The 18,634-nt window shown below is 39.2% G+C and overlaps 2 protein-coding genes across 2 annotated transcripts in view; both read left to right on the forward strand.

Moving 5' to 3' along the window:
• Positions 1-3,240: 3,240 nt before the first annotated feature.
• Positions 3,241-14,716, forward strand: rpf2 (ribosome production factor 2 homolog). The gene is made up of 10 exons (XM_033648137.2): positions 3,241-3,370; positions 4,988-5,120; positions 8,213-8,250; positions 8,794-8,833; positions 8,929-9,010; positions 9,248-9,324; positions 11,768-11,867; positions 11,988-12,090; positions 12,327-12,471; positions 14,135-14,716. The coding sequence occupies exons 1-10, from the start codon at positions 3,348-3,350 to the stop codon at positions 14,318-14,320; spliced, it is 927 nt and encodes a 308-aa protein (XP_033504028.1). The 5' UTR covers positions 3,241-3,347; the 3' UTR covers positions 14,321-14,716.
• A 1,935-nt stretch (positions 14,717-16,651) lies between these two features.
• Positions 16,652-18,634, forward strand: part of slc16a10 (solute carrier family 16 member 10) — a 52,461-nt gene continuing 50,478 nt past the window's right edge. The window contains exon 1 of the mRNA XM_033649251.2: positions 16,652-17,195. Coding sequence (XP_033505142.1) covers positions 16,868-17,195 — 328 coding nt within the window. The 5' untranslated portion in view covers positions 16,652-16,867. The remainder of the gene's footprint in view (positions 17,196-18,634) is intronic.

An 18,634-nucleotide genomic window follows, 5' to 3' on the forward strand; every position in this document is an offset into this window, starting at 1 on the left:
ATGACTTGGACTCAAGTCAGACTCGAGTGAAAAATTTTGTGACTCTAGACTCAATAAAATTTTGAGACTTGCAACTCGACTTAAACATTGACACCAATGACTCAGGACTTCATTTAGACTTAAGCCTTCCGAAGTGAAAATACTTGTTGCCTTCCCCTAAACGTAACGTAAAGTATATCCAGGTCGGTGACGTCAACACATCAGAGTGCTCTATTAATTACTTTTAGAATATCTCCACAAGGCTGCCATCCAAAAACGTACTTTATCTGCCTCTGCTTCATCACCATTGTGGCATGCTGACGAATCAGAGACTATGTTGCATGTGTGCGTAACAGCACAGATCCTAAAGGCTATGCTCAATGGAATAACATGACATTCAGCACAACCTAGTGTAAGAAGATCTATGCTGTTTGTGCAGCAACTGAAATAATGAGTAGAATATTGTGAGTGTGATAAATAATGTGTTGATTATCCTTTGTGCATTGGGATTGTATTGCCTTGTTTTTATGAACTTGTTTTGATAAATAAATACAAATTTTTAAACTCAACTCAAAACTCAAAGTTTAGGACTTGGGACTTGAGTGCAAATACTTGAGACTTACTAGTGACTTGCAAGACAATGACTTGGTCCCACCTCTGATGATAACTTAAGATGAGTGAATCTCTAGTACAGAGATCATTTGACTGAGTTCAGCAGACCAGTGGCTACTGAAATGAAGAATGATTAAGTATTTGCAGCAAAATGTGCTGACAGTATCAAAAGTAAACGTACACACAGAGGCAGCAGAAAGACCCATGTCAGTGTGATAGTATATGATTGGACTATTATTACTACATATGCACTATTGTGTACGCAGCTAGCTGGTCAGAATTAAAGATGGAGTCAGCGATTTTGGAGAAACATTGTTTATATTTGATGATTTTTTTTTTGTTGCAAGTAAAATATTTTATACCAAGTTGGCAAGATAATATCACCATCTTATTTACTTTTCAGTATTATCATAGTGTAGCTCCATTCTTAGTGGATGAGGGCGTGAAAGAAGGATGGTAGCCCGCATAGTGTTGTGTGTCTCTGTCTGAGCCACTTTATTTGTTTACCATTTACAAAGCCAGGGCTGTGTAAGAACACAGTTTTTTTCAGTGCGCACACAGAATGGACAGCTAGCGTACCATGAGGAGATATTATTATAACAATTAATCCATAATGTATCATATTTTATAGCCTGGAAATGCATATATTTTGTATGTAAAATCTTCATTTCCAAACTCGCAAGTGAGCTGTCAGATAAATGTAGAGGAGTTAAACTGCACAATATTTTCCGATGACATGTAGGATAGTGGCAAAAGAAGTATGGAGTTACATAGAATGGAAGCAGAAGTACTTCAAATTCCAAACTTGAGCAAATTTACCCATTTCCTTTACACCACTGCCAACACTTACTGAAACAATTAACAACAAATACATACACCTGTGCCTCCCCTGACCTAACTCAAAAAGAACTGGTAAAAAAAGAAAGAAAAATAAAACACTAAAAAAATCATTAATGAATATGAAAATATCTTTGTTTTATCAATATGTGTAAAAACACTGACATTTTTGAGTAGGATGGAATTAAAATAAATAAGATATCGGATAAATATTAAGTTGTTTCAACTTAATTACGTTTTTTAGGGTCAAAGCAAATCATGTTGGTTTTACTGAACTAATTGAGTTTGTCATATTATAAAAGACTCATGGGATTTACTCAATAATGCCAGAGTTATAAACTACTTAAAAAGATGCATGCAAATAGTTGCATGCATCTTTTTCTCTCTTTTTTTTTTTTTTTTTTAAGTTGAATCAGTTAGTTATTTTGTCGGAGTGGTACAAGTCAGTGCACTGTAGACTACTCTTTACATTTCTTGTACATGGAGAGAAAAATCCCTTATCTACGGTGTTAGATAAGCTCCAACACTGCTGTTTTGGATCTGCCATTCAACAGTTGTCAGGTCATCACAGGTGAGGTCAGATTAGTTTGCATATACCTCACCTTCACCTTACTACTACATTGTCCCTGAGTTTCCTTCACAGCAGCTCTGTCCTAACATCCCTCCATGTACAAGCTGCCACCTGGTGGACAGAGAGTGTATTGATCTCTCTCTGAGTCTCTAAGAGCAGCTGCTTTGAATGAAATTTGCAGTCTTGATAAACAACACTAATGTGCACTTCCTGCAACAGTTTTCCTCAGACACACTGAAACAACAGGGGTCCAACAAAAGTGGTTATCTTAGAAAGACAAAATAAAGCAATACAGCCTGAGAGAAATGACAAACACACAAATCCCACATGGCAACCACTGTTTCCACCTTGTTCTTTCACTTAAACATTTATAAAAGAAATATCCATGATCTACTTGAGGGAACATTTTGCTGCCCTGTTGCAGGTCCTGCTACATACATGCTTTCACTTACAGCAACCTTTCCTAACTCTGCACCAAACCTGAATAATGGGCTGATTCCAGTTCCTTAGATTAATGCTATCCAAACATTACTGCTGTACGTATCCATCACTGACTGTGGACAAAGATATAATACCCTACATTCTTCTACTATATAAAGGAATACCACCTGCAAGCCTGTGACCTCTACAATCTAATATTGAATTATTATCCACAGTGCTTGTAAAGTACTACCCTTCCCAGCAGGCCACACAATTTTTTAAACCAAGTCTTTCTAACATTCTGGAGGTCAGATAAGCATGAATTTGAATTAACTTTACATTAATACAGTCAAATTCAAGTAATGACCCTATTACCCACTTAATCCTGGACCAACAGCAATGAGCTGAAACCTGCCATGTTGATGGTGCATTCTATTTCAAGTATAAATACACAGTATACACACACATTACAATTCTTGTGTTTTATAATTAACCTCCTTTGTTTTGTTGTGTCATACTCCAACCTACACATACCACTGTGGACATGAACAGACTGTGGCAGCATTGGCTTACTGGTAAGTTCAGATCATAGACTATATAAATTATAATATTTACAATATTTATATATATATATATATATATATAGAGAGAGAGAGAGAGAGAGTTTATGGTTCAGATACATGTCAGCACTTCGAAGTCCGTGGATATTTTAGCCTGTAGCTCCCCTGGTGGACTGTTTGTACTGTGGAGCGTAGTTTTGAGGTTTTGACGATAGGTGGCGGTAATTCACTTGTAGCAGGAAGTCAACCGCTGTTGCACCAACGAAGAAGACTATCACCAATGTTGTCTTCCGCTGCTTTAATTCACGTGGAGGAACCGCAGCGTGAGTGTTCGTGTTTCTGGCAGGGACACGAAGAAAGACAGAAAAATGACGCAGTTAGACGGTGTAGTGTAAGTAAGACAATATATTTTAAAGAACTCACTGTGTTTAAGCTTCTCAGTGTGTCTTCTTGTCCGGTGCTCGTGAAAATAACTTTGTTAAGACCGCAAACATTAGTTTAGCATGTCGTTTGTCAGCTAGCATTAGCTTAATCTACTGACAGATAATCTTGTTTTTATGTTGTTGGGTCGAATTTGACTAGGGTGTATTTTGTCACATATTGAATATTGGACATTTTTTTTGGTCAATACTTAAATTGTTCGCTAGCTAACAGTTGCATTCAGTGCAAACCCCCTAATATCAAGTTAGTGTGTCAGTGTCAGTCACATCAGCATGTAACGTTCACTGGTATGAGAAACGTTAGAAAGCTCAGTTCACATACATCGATAAGGAGAGGAAACTGATGTGTTGTTTATTTAGAGTTGGGTACTTTCACTCAGAACGATAGTTAGACTGAAGTACAAGGGGTGGATGGCTTAGGGATGGATATTATTTTGATTTATACTTAGAATACTGTGATACTGTCTTACTGTTACTGTCTACTGCTGTTTGTTTCTGCATGATGTCAGTGAAGTATTATAATCTGTGTTTAAAGTAAATTAGTTACTTAATAGTAAGTACAATAGCTCACAGCAAAGTGTTCAAAGAATAATTGTTTTTAGATGATTTCCGAGAGACTACAACACAGACTATGGAAAGAGATGACCTTACATGATATTATATCCTTATATGAAGAGTGACGGCAATCCTGCACTGTATAACCATAGACAGGTTAACCAGTGTGAGGTGGACTCTTGTGTTGGAGTGCTAGTTAACATTTTAGCATATTGTGGCAGTTTTTCCCCCTTTATTTCCTAACAAAGGGTATACATCTATTGTTATGTTAGATTAGAGAAAGAGGGAACATCATGGGAATATTGTTTCCCTTTGCGATGCTCCTGTTAGTCTAGATAAGTATGATGATCAAATTTAGGATGCACATTCCTCAAAATGGGCAACTTATAAGTAACCCAGTCCTTTCAAGAACAGTGTCGTTTATCCCGAGCACAGTAAACTCTTTTGAAGATCCAGATTATAGGATTTAGTGGCATCAAGTGAAGAAGTTTCAGAACTGAAATTTCTCCTGTGTGCCAAGCATGCAGGAGAACAACAGTGACCAGCGCAAAACTGCAAAGGGCCTTGCCTAGAGTCAGTGTTTGGTTTACCTGTTTCTGGGCACCTGTAGGAACAACATGGCAGGCTCCGTGGAAGAGGACCCGCTTCATATGTAGATAGAAATGGCCTAACAAAAACACAATCCTTATTTTCAGGTGCTCATTATAGATGAATGAAAACAGCTGTCCTTTAAACAGATTCATGTGTGGTTTATCTGATTTAGTTTACTTAAGAAAATGATAGAAATCAATGGTATTTGCTCCATTAAAGGAGGATTAATGGTGTTTTTTGCCTTTTCTTTCATCATATTAAAACTGATGAGATTGTCAATTTGTATAATACATTGACTAGTAATCACCAGCAATATTACAGAGTAAACCTGTCATGCGTTGCTCTGTTTTTTTTTTATTTTGTGTAGCAGTGAACAGCACTGTCAGTTTGTCATCTTCCTCCGTGCTTTTGTCTATCCGCAGAAAACCCAAGACAAAGCGCTCCAAGCGCTTCTTGGAGAGCAGAGCGCCCAAGCTGACTGAGGATGTTAAGACTGCCATGATTATGAAAGGAGGGAACACCAGTCAAACCATCACACAGGCCCTCAAGGACATCGTAAGTAACCTGATGATGTGCTCGATAAGAAAGACTTTCAAGGCATGACTTATTTCACAGAGATGCTATTGTTGTAAAGGTTAAGTTGTCTTCTTTATCAGTCACCAGATGTTAAGATAATCGACGTGAAAACATCACACTGTGTTCTTTTACTTCACTGTGTGTTCTTTTAAATTCTTTTAGTGGCTCTTTTTAAACTCTTCTTTATTTAAAAAAAAATTCCCTATGTGATTCTGATAAGAAATTACCAAAATTACAAAAAACAATCCAAGCAAACATGTAGATTAAAAACTCCATTCTTTATGCCTCTTTTGCATTTTTACACAGAACCAAACAATGATGGCATTATGCCTCTGTGGTGTGTGATTTTAGATCACATGCAGGCATCATGAAATCAAAAGAGGTGTGATGAGCGTGACATGTATTGTGATATAAAACACATGTATCTGCAGGGTTTTATAAACATTTACAATAGCATTACTATGGCCAAAAAAAATCATTTACCGCCCCTGCGTCGGATCTCATCCTCTGTTTGGAGGATAAGGAGCTCCCGAATGTCATTGTTTCCCAATTTGCGGACATTTACAGCTACTGTTCTTTGTCTTTGAGTTAGCTGCTAACAGCTACTTTTTAAATCTCCCACAGTGGGTCGCACACATAACACGTTGTCAAAACGTCACACCTGTCCTGCCAGCTGTCCTGTTAATACAGACAGGATTTTGGTGCTGTTACTACCTCCCGTGGCAGCCTAAAGGCCCCCTTTTCCACCCGCACCTTATATACGACATGGCAAGGCAGTGCAGAAGAGATTAAAGAGACAAACAGTGTAATAATTCAGCTATGTCTGTTGCAGATTATAAATACAGACACAGAGTCACATTGCATGTGACATACAAGAAATAAATGGATTATTAGGTATCAGAGAAAATGCTTTCGGAGTCTGTTTAAGTTGACAATTGTTCATCCATATAGTTCCTCACATATGGGTTCAATGTATGCTTGTTTAAAGCAGCACCAGGCACTACCTGTCACTTCTGTCTTCTTACCAGCCAAGTGTCATCGTGTGAATATGTGTGAATGGTTAGCAAAACCAAGAAGTCAAATACAGTACAGGCCAAAAGTTTGGACACACCTTCTCATTCAATGCATTTTCTTTATTTTCATGACTATTTACATTGTAGATTCTCACTGAAGGCATCAAAACTATGAATGAACACATGTGGAGTTATGTACTTAACAAAAAAAGGTGAAATAACTGAAAACATGTTTTATATTCTAGTTTCTTCAAAATAGCCACCCTTTGCTCTGATTACTGCTTTGCACACTCTTGGCATTCTCTCCATGAGCTTCAAGAGGTAGTCACCTGAAATGGTTTCCACTTCACAGGTGTGCCTTATCAGGGTTAATTAGTGGAATTTCTTGCTTTATCAATGGGGTCGGGACCATCAGTTGTGTTGTGCAGAAGTCAGGTTAATACACAGCCGACAGCCCTATTGGACAACTGTTAAAATTCATATTATGGCAAGAACCAATCAGCTAACTAAAGAAAAACCAGTGGCCATCATTACTTTAAGAAATGAAGGTCAGTCAGTCCGGAAAATTGCAAAAACTTTAAATGTGTCCCCAAGTGGAGTCGCAAAAACCATCAAGCGCTACAACCAAACTGGCACACATGAGGACCGACCCAGGAAAGGAAGACCAAGAGTCACCTCTGCTTCTGAGGATAAGTTCATCCGAGTCACCAGCCTCAGAAATCGCAAGTTAACAGCAGCTCAGATCAGAGACCAGATGAATGCCACACAGAGTTCTAGCAGCAGACCCATCTCTAGAACAACTGTTAAGAGGAGACTGCGCCAATCAGGCCTTCATGGTCAAATAGCTGCTAGGAAACCACTGCTAAGGAGAGGCAACAAGCAGAAGAGATTTGTTTGGGCCAAGAAACACAAGGAATGGACATTAGACCAGTGGAAATCTGTACTTTGGTCTGATGAGTCCAAATTTGAGATCTTTGGTTCCAACTGCCGTGTCTTTGTGAGACGCAGAAAAGGTGAACGGATGGATTCCACATGCCTGGTTCCCACTGTGAAGCATGGAGGAGGAGGTGTGATGGTGTGGGGGTGTTTTGCTGGTGACACTGTTGGGGATTTATTCAAAATTGAAGGCACACTGAACCAGCATGGCTACCACAGCATCCTGCAGCGACATGCCATCCCATCCGGTTTACGTTTAGTTGGACGATCATTTATTTTTCAACAGGACAATGACCCCAAACACACCTCCAGGCTGTGTAAGGGCTATTTGACCAAGAAGGAGAGTGATGGAGTGCTGCGGCAGATGACCTGGCCTCCACAGTCACTGGACCTGAACCCAATCGAGATGGTTTGGGGTGAGCTGGACCGCAGAGTGAAGGCAAAGGGGCCAACAAGTGCTAAACACCTCTGGGAACTCCTTCAAGACTGTTGGAAAACCATTTCAGGTGACTACCTCTTGAAGCTCATCGAGAGAATGCCAAGAGTGTGCAAAGCAGTAATCAGAGCAAAGGGTGGCTATTTTGAAGAAACTAGAATATAAAACATGTTTTCAGTTATTTCACCTTTTTTTGTTAAGTACATAACTCCACACGTGTTCATTCATAGTTTTGATGCCTTCAGTGAGAATCTACAATGTAAATAGTCATGAAAATAAAGAAAACGCATTGAAAGAGAAGGTGTGTCCAAACTTTTGGCCTGTACTGTATATCAAAAAGTCACAGAGACAGAAAGAACCTATTAAATACTTTTCTCTGCCCCTTTTCTTGATGAAAAGACTTTTTTTTGCAGCAATGACTCCTGTCCATAATATCTACAATGAAAGTGATTAATATTATGTTTATTAAAATATTGTCACGCATATAAGACTACACCAAAGAAACCCTAGTCGTGAAATAGAATTTGACTCTCCGAATGTTGATTAAGAGTCTAAGACAAGACACCTGTTCAGTTTTTCGATAGATTGTCATAGTAATTTAACCATATTTGTGATTGAGCTTTAATGAAAACAGCTGACACACGAGCAAAATTGTAAATTCAAACAAAAAATATTTTTTTCTCCAGTATTCCCTGAAGAAGCCAAATGCTGTGCTGTACAAGAAGTAAGTGAAATTACTTTGTTTTTTCCAAATTATTAATCAGTTGATTTGTAAACCATTTGAATGCTATTTTTCAGTACTAATTTTATATTTTTTGCCACTTAAGATTTAACTTCACTAGCTGAGAGTCAATATTTCATGTGCTATTTTCCACTGAGAATGAAACACTCAGAATAGATAGACATCAAAATAAACAGTATTTATCTGAGCAAAAGGGAGAATTTCCTTAACTCCCTTCCCTTTCTGACCTCAGCAGGATGTCTGGTATTTTCTTAAATCCTATTAAAGATGTAAACCAATAACAGTGTCTTCAATGCTGAAAAAGAATTGGATTATATTGTGACCTACAGCAGTGCACACCAATCAACCATGCATAAGCTGTAAATTAGATATCAAATCAAAGTTGGATTTGAATGGAAGTTAAATCCACTTAAGTGTCTTTAGAGTTAAGTCAAAACTGCTGAAGTTAATGCAGTTAATTATCTATGAGTGTTAGATAACATGTTGAACTGACTGCTGTGTGTAACATCTGTATTTGCTTGTCAGGAAGAACATAGCGCGGCCGTTTGAGGACTCCACATCACTGGTAAGTAAACAAGAAATAGGGCACATCCCAAATGCTTTATTACAGTTACATCTCTTTAACATGTTTTATTGCTAATCATTTAAACTCTTTATCAGGAATTTTTCTCCAAGAAGACAGACTGCTCTCTGTTTCTGTTTGGCTCTCACAACAAGAAACGTCCCAACAACCTCATATTTGGTAAATTATCTTTTCTCTGTATCACTCACTCAGTTTTTAACTTGCATTAAGTTGTCAGTTAGTGTGTAATTTCCATACATATTCCTAATACAATATAAAGAAGATTATTTTCAATAAAATATTTAATGTATGAAAAGGTTACATCAGGAAGAAAAAAACTTTTATCTACTAACTAATGATGTTTTCTTTCCAAATGTACATGATGGCGTGTGTTATTTTTCCTTTGGTTTGTTGCAGGTCGTCTTTTTGACTTCCATGTGCTGGATATGATTGAACTTGGAGTAGAGAAGTACGTCTCTCTGAGTGACATCAAGGTAATAGTTGCCGTTGTTTAGCTAACATCTGTGTTTTCTCGAAAGGACAATTCGATTTTCACTCTTTAGTCAAACTGGGGTTTAGTGTCAGCCCAAAATTTGTGTCATATATAAATTGCCATCCTTTTTTTTTTAAAAAAATGTAGTCAGTTTAAGCAGCAAGAAGCATCTGTATTGTTGCTATGGTTACCTGCAGTGTGATGTTGAGCACTGATATAAAGTGCTGGTTAAACTGTTAATTGTTGAATCATGGTTGAGGCGTCTTAGCATAAAGCTTCAGAAGATGCCTGCCAGCCAATCAGAAAGTGTTTTTCTACCCATATTTTTTCTCTTTAAAGGAACAGTGCACTGTTTTGGGAAATACACTTATTTACCTGAGATGAATCATAGATATCTGCTTGTGTATGCAGAAGCTGTAGACAAGAGTTTGTTATCAGAAGCATCCTGGTTTCTGTTTGCAGTCTGATTAGTATTGACCAGTCACGTTTTAGTGGCAGATAAACAGTTCAAGTGGAGAGCAAGAGAAGCAAAGAGCGTTAGCCAAAATGCAGTCTCGAAACCCATTGTCTATTGTCTTAAAGATTCAGCTTTTTATTAGCTCTTTTTCTTTTTAACTTACCCGCATTCATATGCACAGATCTGTTTATAGAAATTAGCCAAAATGAGCGACTCGTAGAAGAGGAAGTCTCAGCCCAACTGTCTGCTGGCTACAGCAGAACCCCCAAAGTATTGGCTGTTGCTCCCAGAGGCTAAGCGCTGTCAGATCGATAGCCGCTGGGTTCTGAGATTGGCTTGAGATTGATAACAGTCTCATGTCTGTGAGTAACATATTGAGCTGGAGTCCGACCACGGTTAGCTTAGCATAAAGACAGGACACGGGGGAAATGGCTAGCTTGGCTCCGTCCACAGGTAAAAATATGTCTACCAAAATCTCCATGCTCACTAATTACCACAGAGCTCATTTGTTAAATCAGTACAACAAATACAATGTGGTTTTAGTGTGAGTTACATGTTGGGACCTTGTGTGCAGTGTCTGTGGCTGTAAAGTGGATCGCTAGATGTTGTCAGTGTGAATAGAGTTTGGTTTAAGGTTCTGTACAGTGGTCACACTCTGAGGCTCTGCTAAGATACTGACAAAATGTGAACTTGCAGTGTGTGTGACCGCAGGCTTCACTGTTTCTGTTCAGGCAGGAAATGCTTAAAGAAATCATCATTTTTACTCTTCAATGAGGCTGGGAAAATACATTGTGAAAAATCAAAGTCTGACTATTAAACTTTGTAAAGGGCCAACATACTAGATAGATGTCAGAGGTAAGATCTGACAGAGTTGACGTCTTACGAATTGACAAAATGTTATATATTTATTAATATTACACCAGTTGCTAAGAGTTCTCAATGTTAATTAACATATTAATTTTTTTAACCATGCTTCTTATTTAGTTTTGACTTGTAAGGGCTATGGAGCTGACCTGTTATGGTTGAGACACACCAGATAGCAATATTATTTAATGACTTAAAAAAGAAATAGAAAACTGACCAGCACTACAGCAGAAACCATGCCTTTTTGGAAACCAGGAAGTGAGACAGGACTCCTTAGGTTATAGCTGACTCATTTTTATGCCTGATTAAATGATGTTTTTGTAGAAATCTGACAGTTGACAAAAATCTGGGCACACCTAAAAGGCCAACATTTTCAAACACACAAAAAAATGAAAACAAAGATGGTTATAGCAGTACATTTTTACACCAACATTGTCAATACAGTTAGTTTTACATTTGGAAACCTTTTACAATTTTGTAATTGTTTGGAGTTGTGAATTCTTGTCTGGGACAGGGCTGTTTTCTGCCACAGGACAAGTTTAGAAGTAACAAAAGTTAAAGCAGATCCAAATATTTTATAAATCATAGTTATTTCATGAATATAAATCCTTCACCCCATAGAATTAGTGTGGTGATAAGTTATGGTAAAGGTTTTATTTTTTTGTAGAATATGTTTTGTTATCTTGATTTTCAAGAACGGTTATTTATTTGAATAGAATAGACCACACAAACACAGTTTATTTGACCATAGATCGATCAGAAACTAAAACCTCAAGTTCAGATACAGTAAACAAACATGGCCAACTGAACTACAGTATTACCATGGCAACCAAACCAGTCTGACCAGATAAAACCACATTCATCCTTTGTGTAAATTTGTTTAAAATAGTTTTTCACTGAGCAGTGTCTGTGGGGTGTGGCCTTAACGTGCAGCTGTTTACCAGAAAACAAAGTATGACGGTGACTTTATTGATACTTTGTAAAGCAATGAACGTCAGCCTTTTCTTTTTGTTTTTGTACACTTGAGCAATATCATATTTCTGTCAGGTCTTCCAATGATTGAGAGAAAGCTGGTTATATCACACAGGCTCCTAAAATCTAGTTTTGTGTTTTTCTGTTGCAGACCAGCAAATGTCCTGAGGGGACCAAACCAATGCTGGTGTTTGCAGGGGAGGCTTTTGATACGGACAATGAACACAAACGTCTGAAGAGTCTGCTCACAGGTATACACCAATCATACTCAGTCAATGTGTCTCGAGATTTCATTTAGGTGGAAATAGTGTATTTATTTATTTATATGTACTAATATTAGTCCTTGTCCATTTCTTTGATCCACCTTTCAGACTTCTTCAGAGGCCCCACAGTGTCTGCGGTGCGTCTGGCAGGTTTAGAACATGTTCTGCACTTCACAGCCCTGGATGGGAAAATCTACATGCGCAGCTACAGGTACATGAGATTTGGTTAAGATTTGACCAGGAAAACTTTGCATCTGGTCAGAGTAACAAAGTTGTGTTTTGGGTGAAGAAGAAATCACAAATAATAGAGAATGTACCTGTCAGCTGAGCCAGGACCAAATCATGTTTGATCCCTGCTTTTAGATCCTTTTGAAAGAATTCAAATTTTGGTGTACACCAACCACACATTACATCCTTCACAACACAGATATTCATGTGTCTTTGCAGGTGTCTGTTGAAGAAGTCTGGGTGCCGCACGCCACGGATAGAGCTTGAAGAGATCGGGCCGTCATTTGACTTGGTCCTAAGAAGAACACATCTGGCTTCAGATGACTTGTACAAGTTAGCTCACAGACAGCCCAAAGCTCTGAAGGTAAAAATCTCTTGGATAGAATTCCTGAACAACTTTTCTTAACAACTTTTCTCAACAACTTTTCTCTCCCTTTCTTAACAACTTTCCTCTCCCTGCTTCTCTTTGATGGCAGGGCTCAACAATAAGGGTTGCCAGATTGTCCAGGGCAAGTAAAGTGTTATTCATTCTAGTAAATGTAGTTACTAGATTTATTAGCTGGAAACTACTTCTCCAATCAGGCAAGTGGTAAAACATGTTTTTTCTGGAGCCATCTTGCTTCCTTCTCATCTCTGTTGAGAGTTGCACATGCTCAGTACTGATCAGGCATTTGCGAGAAAATGGCAGCAGGTAAAGACAAAGTTTATAAGGAGGAACACAAGCAAGTGTTTAAGTTACCATGGAAACAGGAGTGTAGTTGGGTGGCGTTAGAGGACGTGGGCGAAACTCCAACAATGTGAGCACAGTTTGAGAGCAAGGTGGATAAAACTTTGTCTTTTTTCATGACAAATAACTTTAGTCTTTGGTGACCACTAATAGATAAAACATTGTATAGGGGTAAGTAATACATGACTTTGGATAAGGAGATCTCTGACCACTTGCCAGGTCTGAGAAATGGGAATGAAATAAAAATAGGAGGTGGGAAAATGTTGGATACCTGATCTGAACAAGGGCTTTCTTTCCGCTATGGTAATTTATCTATGCATATGAACAAAGTCTTTTCTAGCTACATTATTTGCCTCATGAGACTGTGCAGCTCATTACACATAAAAAAGGACGGATGTATGAATATTGTATAGACATAGTTATTTGATGTTGGTCATCATTTAATGAAAATGCAAAGTTTGTCCTGAGGATGGCGCCAGAGTAAAGACCATATTGTTGCCTAAATGTAAAGGTTTTACCTCTGCAGTTACCATTTTAGAACATTTCACACTCGGTCCAACTGTAACCAGTATGAGCTCTACGCATTTAACCCCTTACACCCCCCTGAACCTCACTATACAGGCTGCTTTGCAGCCCAAGTGTTTAAACCACAGAACTTTTTTGTTTGTTTTCTTTTTTTTACTTATAGAAGATATCTGAAGCTTTACAGATATGTGCATATCTGAGTGTTGGTAAAGTATTTTGGGAACAAAACCCAGAATATTTTCATTTATGGAAATATTGAATATAAGCTGTCGTTAACACCTGCTCAGGAGCTGCAGTTAAAATTAGCCAGCATGGCTAAAGTGGCACATTTACAGAAATTGTTCTTATTGTGCACTGTTTTACTAACTTTATACTTGATATGCTGATAGAGTATATACTGTCAGACAGTGTGCAATATGATAATCTGACCAACTGTTAAGCTATTTAAAAGTACACCCAGTAAACAGCATGATGGATGTCTGATGGACCGACTGACTAATGAAATGACCATCATCGTCACTTGCCGAGACACACAGCTAATATTGCTTTGGAAACATGAATCTGGCAATGTAAGAGAATGCCAGTCCCACACAAACCACTGCATCCAAAAACTAAAAATATGACAACCACTACCCAAAGGCTGCAATTATGTAGGGTATGATGGTGGGTGTTTTGGGGAGAGGCGCCAGTGTGGGAAAGTGTGACCTGTGGTACAGTTTGTTTATGAGTGGTACAAATTGACTGTTTCACAAACTTTTCTTTATTGCCGTTACAGCCCAAGAAGAAGAAGAACATCTCCCATGATGTCTTTGGCACCAAGTTCGGCCGCGTGCACATGCAGAAGCAGGATCTGTCCAAGCTGCAAACACGTAAGATGAAGGGCCTGAGGAAGAGGAAGGGAGAGGTGGTCGCTGAAGACCAGGATGGACAGGCACCCAAAGTGGCTAAAGTGGAGAGCTGAGGTCACTCTCACCAGCTGTACATACAGAAGAATGTCCTGTACCTGTCAGTGTCCATCACTGTGGTGCAGTCACTTTATTTCAAAGACTGAGCACGTGCTCATCATTGCCACATTTTACTGCGAGGGCAAAGAGGACACAGATCTGTTATTCCTGCCTCTTTATTCTTGTCCACTTTTTAATGTGACTTCCGAAAAGTCTTGAGCATCATGAGTGTGTTCCCTCAGTTCTCTGGTAAAAAGCATACAAGCATCTGAAACAAATGTCACCTGTCGGCAGTTTGAGTGGGGGGAAGTTTGCCTGCAATTAGCTGAATTTCTTCTTCAAGTTGATGTGTGTAAAAATTGAATTTCACAAGCAGCACTGACTCTAAAGGAAATAAAACTGTCTCTGATCTATGTCTTGTGTTTGCTGTATCCGTTACCCATCTGACTTATGATTTGGGCTGTCCTGGTTACCATTTTACAGGCTTTGAAACTTCAGTGATAATTTTTCTTGAATATTTGAGTTTCTGTTGGATGTGACGGGGTCTAAAGGCTAATTAACCACACACACCCGAGCCAACATTAGTGGGACTTAGCTCCACTGCATGTATGTGTGAGAGAGAATGAAAAAGAGGGGGAAGAGAAGGTGGAAGGTGGACTATTGCAAGCAATGTTTCTGTAAGCTATTCATTACGTTGAATGCCACAGGCCTCATCACTAGATGCAAAAGCAAGTGCTTCACTACAGTTGGCAGCGATGGATAACTGTCCACAATTTGTCTCACCTTCTCCTTTTTCTTGCCAGACTGCCAAGAATATTCTGTGCTAAGAATACTGGCCTTATTCGTGTCTGACACCTGCCACCTCCTTTCATTCAGTGCACTCCTGTGGAGGTGATCAACAAAACCAAAATCAAAGTATTTGAATATGGATTTGGATCTCAATTACCACGGCAATGATTGAAGCTTCAAAGCATCCGGGTCAGGTCAGCCCTACTTTTGATTTTGCCTGTGTTCACGTCATAAAGTCAGACTTTCTTTGCCCTCATTTTTGTTTTGCCAAACAGCATGAAACCTACCAGTTTTGGTTAACAGACACAGGTTTACTCAGATATCCAGTCAAACCAATTTTTCTCTACAATAAGCAGAATAAGACAAAGATTCACTGTTATGCATTAGTAATGTGCAATAATTGTAGGTTGAAAAATCACTGCAAATAGTTCCTTTGATTCCACAGGGAAGAGATCAGATTACAGATAGGTGCTATTTTAGAAATAATTATTTTGTGGACTCAATCTGTTAAGAGCATTTTTGGGATTTGGGATTAGTAGAAAGGGGCCGTGCTCATCATGTCGAGGCTTAATAATTAAAACTGTAATTTCAGGAACACCACACTTGAACTTTAGGGAACTCTTAATTAAAGTCCAGTTTTGTGTCATAAAAATGATTTAAAAGAAATCATATAAATATCGCAACATGTCTGGGGACATAAAAGCTACCTACATCAAAAACAAAGTCGTCTTTTCCATCAGATCTCATTCATTACACTGTAACACCACAAGGGCTTGCTGTTTAACAGCTGAACACACAAGTAATCCTCAGTAGGGGATCTATTAGTTTATTGCTTTACCTGCAAAAAAACTGCAACAACATTAGCAGCAGGATTACACAAATTTGGTAATGTCATTTTTTTTTCAGTTCAATCCAATTTACTGACTTTAATCTGAAGCAATATCAGTTGACCGTCTGGGTCATCACGTGTTCTTCATTCACAACAGAAATCCCCTGCACTCCTCATTTGTACTGTCTAGGGTCAGGCTGTGTACTAGTTTGGATGTAGTGCACTAGTTAGGACTATTTATTAAGCTATTAAAGAAAGCAACATAGTTTTACAAAATGATTTCCCCTTTAAAATCAGTTTGTGTCAATCTTTCTAGTTACTTAAAGTGATTATATTGTGATTATAAAATGTGTTTGTTTCAGGGGAGATCATACAGTTTTGTCACGTCCCTGCTCTCTTTGTCTTGTGATCTCAAACCACACCTCACTCACATCTACTTACTCTGTAATGTTCTGCTCCCTGCACACATCCTCCTGCATGTGCCCATCTACTTGCCTTGCAGTGTGTCTATTTTTAGCAGCTGGAAAGGGGAAGTGAGAGCAGTGTAGGGGAAACGCCAGGCTCTCCATATATACGTTAGTTTTATGTTACAGGTCCTGCAAAACATCTGCACTGAAGCAATATTCCGTTTAGCATTTCAATCCTTGGTCGTCATGGTTGAATGACGGTGTCCAATCAGCTGCAGGATTCCCCGGAGCCCCGCCCCTGCGCGCTGTCTATTTATAACACTGCAACAGCCGCTTTTTGACAGCTAATGTAGGAGCAGATGCTGCAGAGCCACCATTACTACAGCTTTATCAATGGATGCAACTTTACTTTAACCTGAAACACGTCACTGCACAGACACACTCTGAATTTCCATATTTCTAAGCCCAGTCTTTGAAGGCAGCACATACCCTCAGTTATTTTTAACAGCAGCTGTTTCTTTGCAACTTGACATTAAACAATGACAGAAGGGACCAACATGCCAGAGGGGGACACAGCCGGTAAGGATGCCGTGCCCACCGGGGTGCCAGCAGAGGAGAAGCGGCAGGAGGAGGCGGAGGAGGAGAAGAAGGAGAAGAACGGGGACAGCAAAGTGACCATACCGGGACAAACCGCGGAGGAGGTCGAGTTTGTGCACCCGGAGGGAGGCTGGGGCTGGCTGGTCATGCTGGCCGCCATGTGGTGTAACGGTTCCGTGTTTGGGATCCAGAACGCCTTCGGGATCCTCTTCCTCTCCCTCCTCCGGGAGTTCGGCTCCGAGCACGACGAGGACCTCCGCTTCAGGACAGGTGAGTGATGGCGGGGCTACACACCTCCACCTCAGGCCTCACATGACGGGAAGTTTCCCTTAAACTGCCTCAAAATTCAGTATGTAACGGAAATTATTTTAAATTCGTAAATGTAAACAGGTATTGTTTAAAAGAAAGGTGCGTGTCCTTCAGTGTGAGTCGGTGAATTAAAGTTCATGGTGTCTGCACATGGACACAAACAGTTGGTGGCAGGGAATTGAACTAGTGACTGGCATGTTATCTTGCTGTATGTGTAAAATAAATTCAGTTACCTTCTTTTATGCTGTTTATTTACAACAGAATTGGCGTTTCGCTAACTGTACTTTAACGTACGTTATGTGGACTAACGTCAGCTAGCAGGTAACATGATATGTCGTTTCCTGGGGAGAGGGGGAACCTCAAATTAAGGGACTGTTCTTTACTTGTCAGAGGAGAGGGGGGGCTGGGGGTTGACTTTTTCTTTTTTGACCCTCTCTGGAGCGCCAAATATTTTTTCCATGAGCTTTCCTGAGTGACTGGCAGAAAATGCATGAACCTCCCAAATAAGTCATTGGATTTTTAAAGCTTACCCTTTTGTATTTGAAAGTTAAAGACAAAATCCTGAACTTGCCAAAATTCTTGCCTTTTCACTTGTTGTGTATGCTGTTTGGTGCAAATGGTTTATTTTTGGCCAAATCTGAGATGATGTGTGGCACATGATGTGTCCAAGGACCGTCGTAAATCTGAAAATATAACAATATTTTCTGTTTCTACAGTTTGTGGCTGTGATGATTATAAAGCAGCAGCCAATGATGTAAGAAGACCCAAAAAAAAGAAAGAACTAAATTACAGTGCACAAGTGAAAGGAGCTAATCAAATAACATTTCACTGGAGTTGTACCTTGTATAATTTCCATGTGATGAATTTAGATTGCTTGGTAAATGGTGTAACTTTGGAGATTTTTAAAGAAATCTGCAGTAAAATAAATACAAAATACAACCACTTAAATTTGTACCCTCTAAGCCAACACATTCCCACGACCTTGTCACATATCGACGTTTGGTCATGGACTTTCCACGTCCGGATACGACGTGCATGGTACCCTGGGTGCATTTTATGTTCTGGGACAGTGTGTTAAGTTCTGCCTGTTACATGCATTGTCTTCTTTCAAAATACACTGACATTTTCACAGGAAAATTACCGTTAACATACAGTCTCTTTCAAAATAAACGCACTATTTCGGTACAACACCGGGAATTGATGTTTTTTATCTTCAACAACAAAAGCACATGGTTAGGTTTTAGGAAAAAATTAATAGGGTTTGGTTTTACAATTTTACAGGACACAAACACCCTCCTCCTGGGTGAAAGTCCGTATTTGTTGGACCCATCCACTACCCCTCCCACCCACCACACTCAGACTTCAGATGGCTTAACTTTCATTCTTGTCCTGCTATGTTT

This window comes from Epinephelus lanceolatus, chromosome 13, assembly GCF_041903045.1.
Source record: "Epinephelus lanceolatus isolate andai-2023 chromosome 13, ASM4190304v1, whole genome shotgun sequence".
In the NCBI taxonomy this organism is placed as follows: Eukaryota; Metazoa; Chordata; class Actinopteri; order Perciformes; family Serranidae; genus Epinephelus; species Epinephelus lanceolatus.

Bases quoted from the DNA above. Each gene is read 5' to 3' on its own strand.
- rpf2 (XM_033648137.2), top strand. From the start codon at position 3,348: ATGACGCAGTTAGACGGTGTAGT. The intron at 3,371-4,987 runs GTAAGTAAGACA...GTCTATCCGCAG, and splicing joins ACGCAGTTAGACGGTGTAGT to AAAACCCAAGACAAAGCGCT. The intron at 12,472-14,134 runs GTAAAAATCTCT...TTGCCGTTACAG, and splicing joins GACAGCCCAAAGCTCTGAAG to CCCAAGAAGAAGAAGAACAT.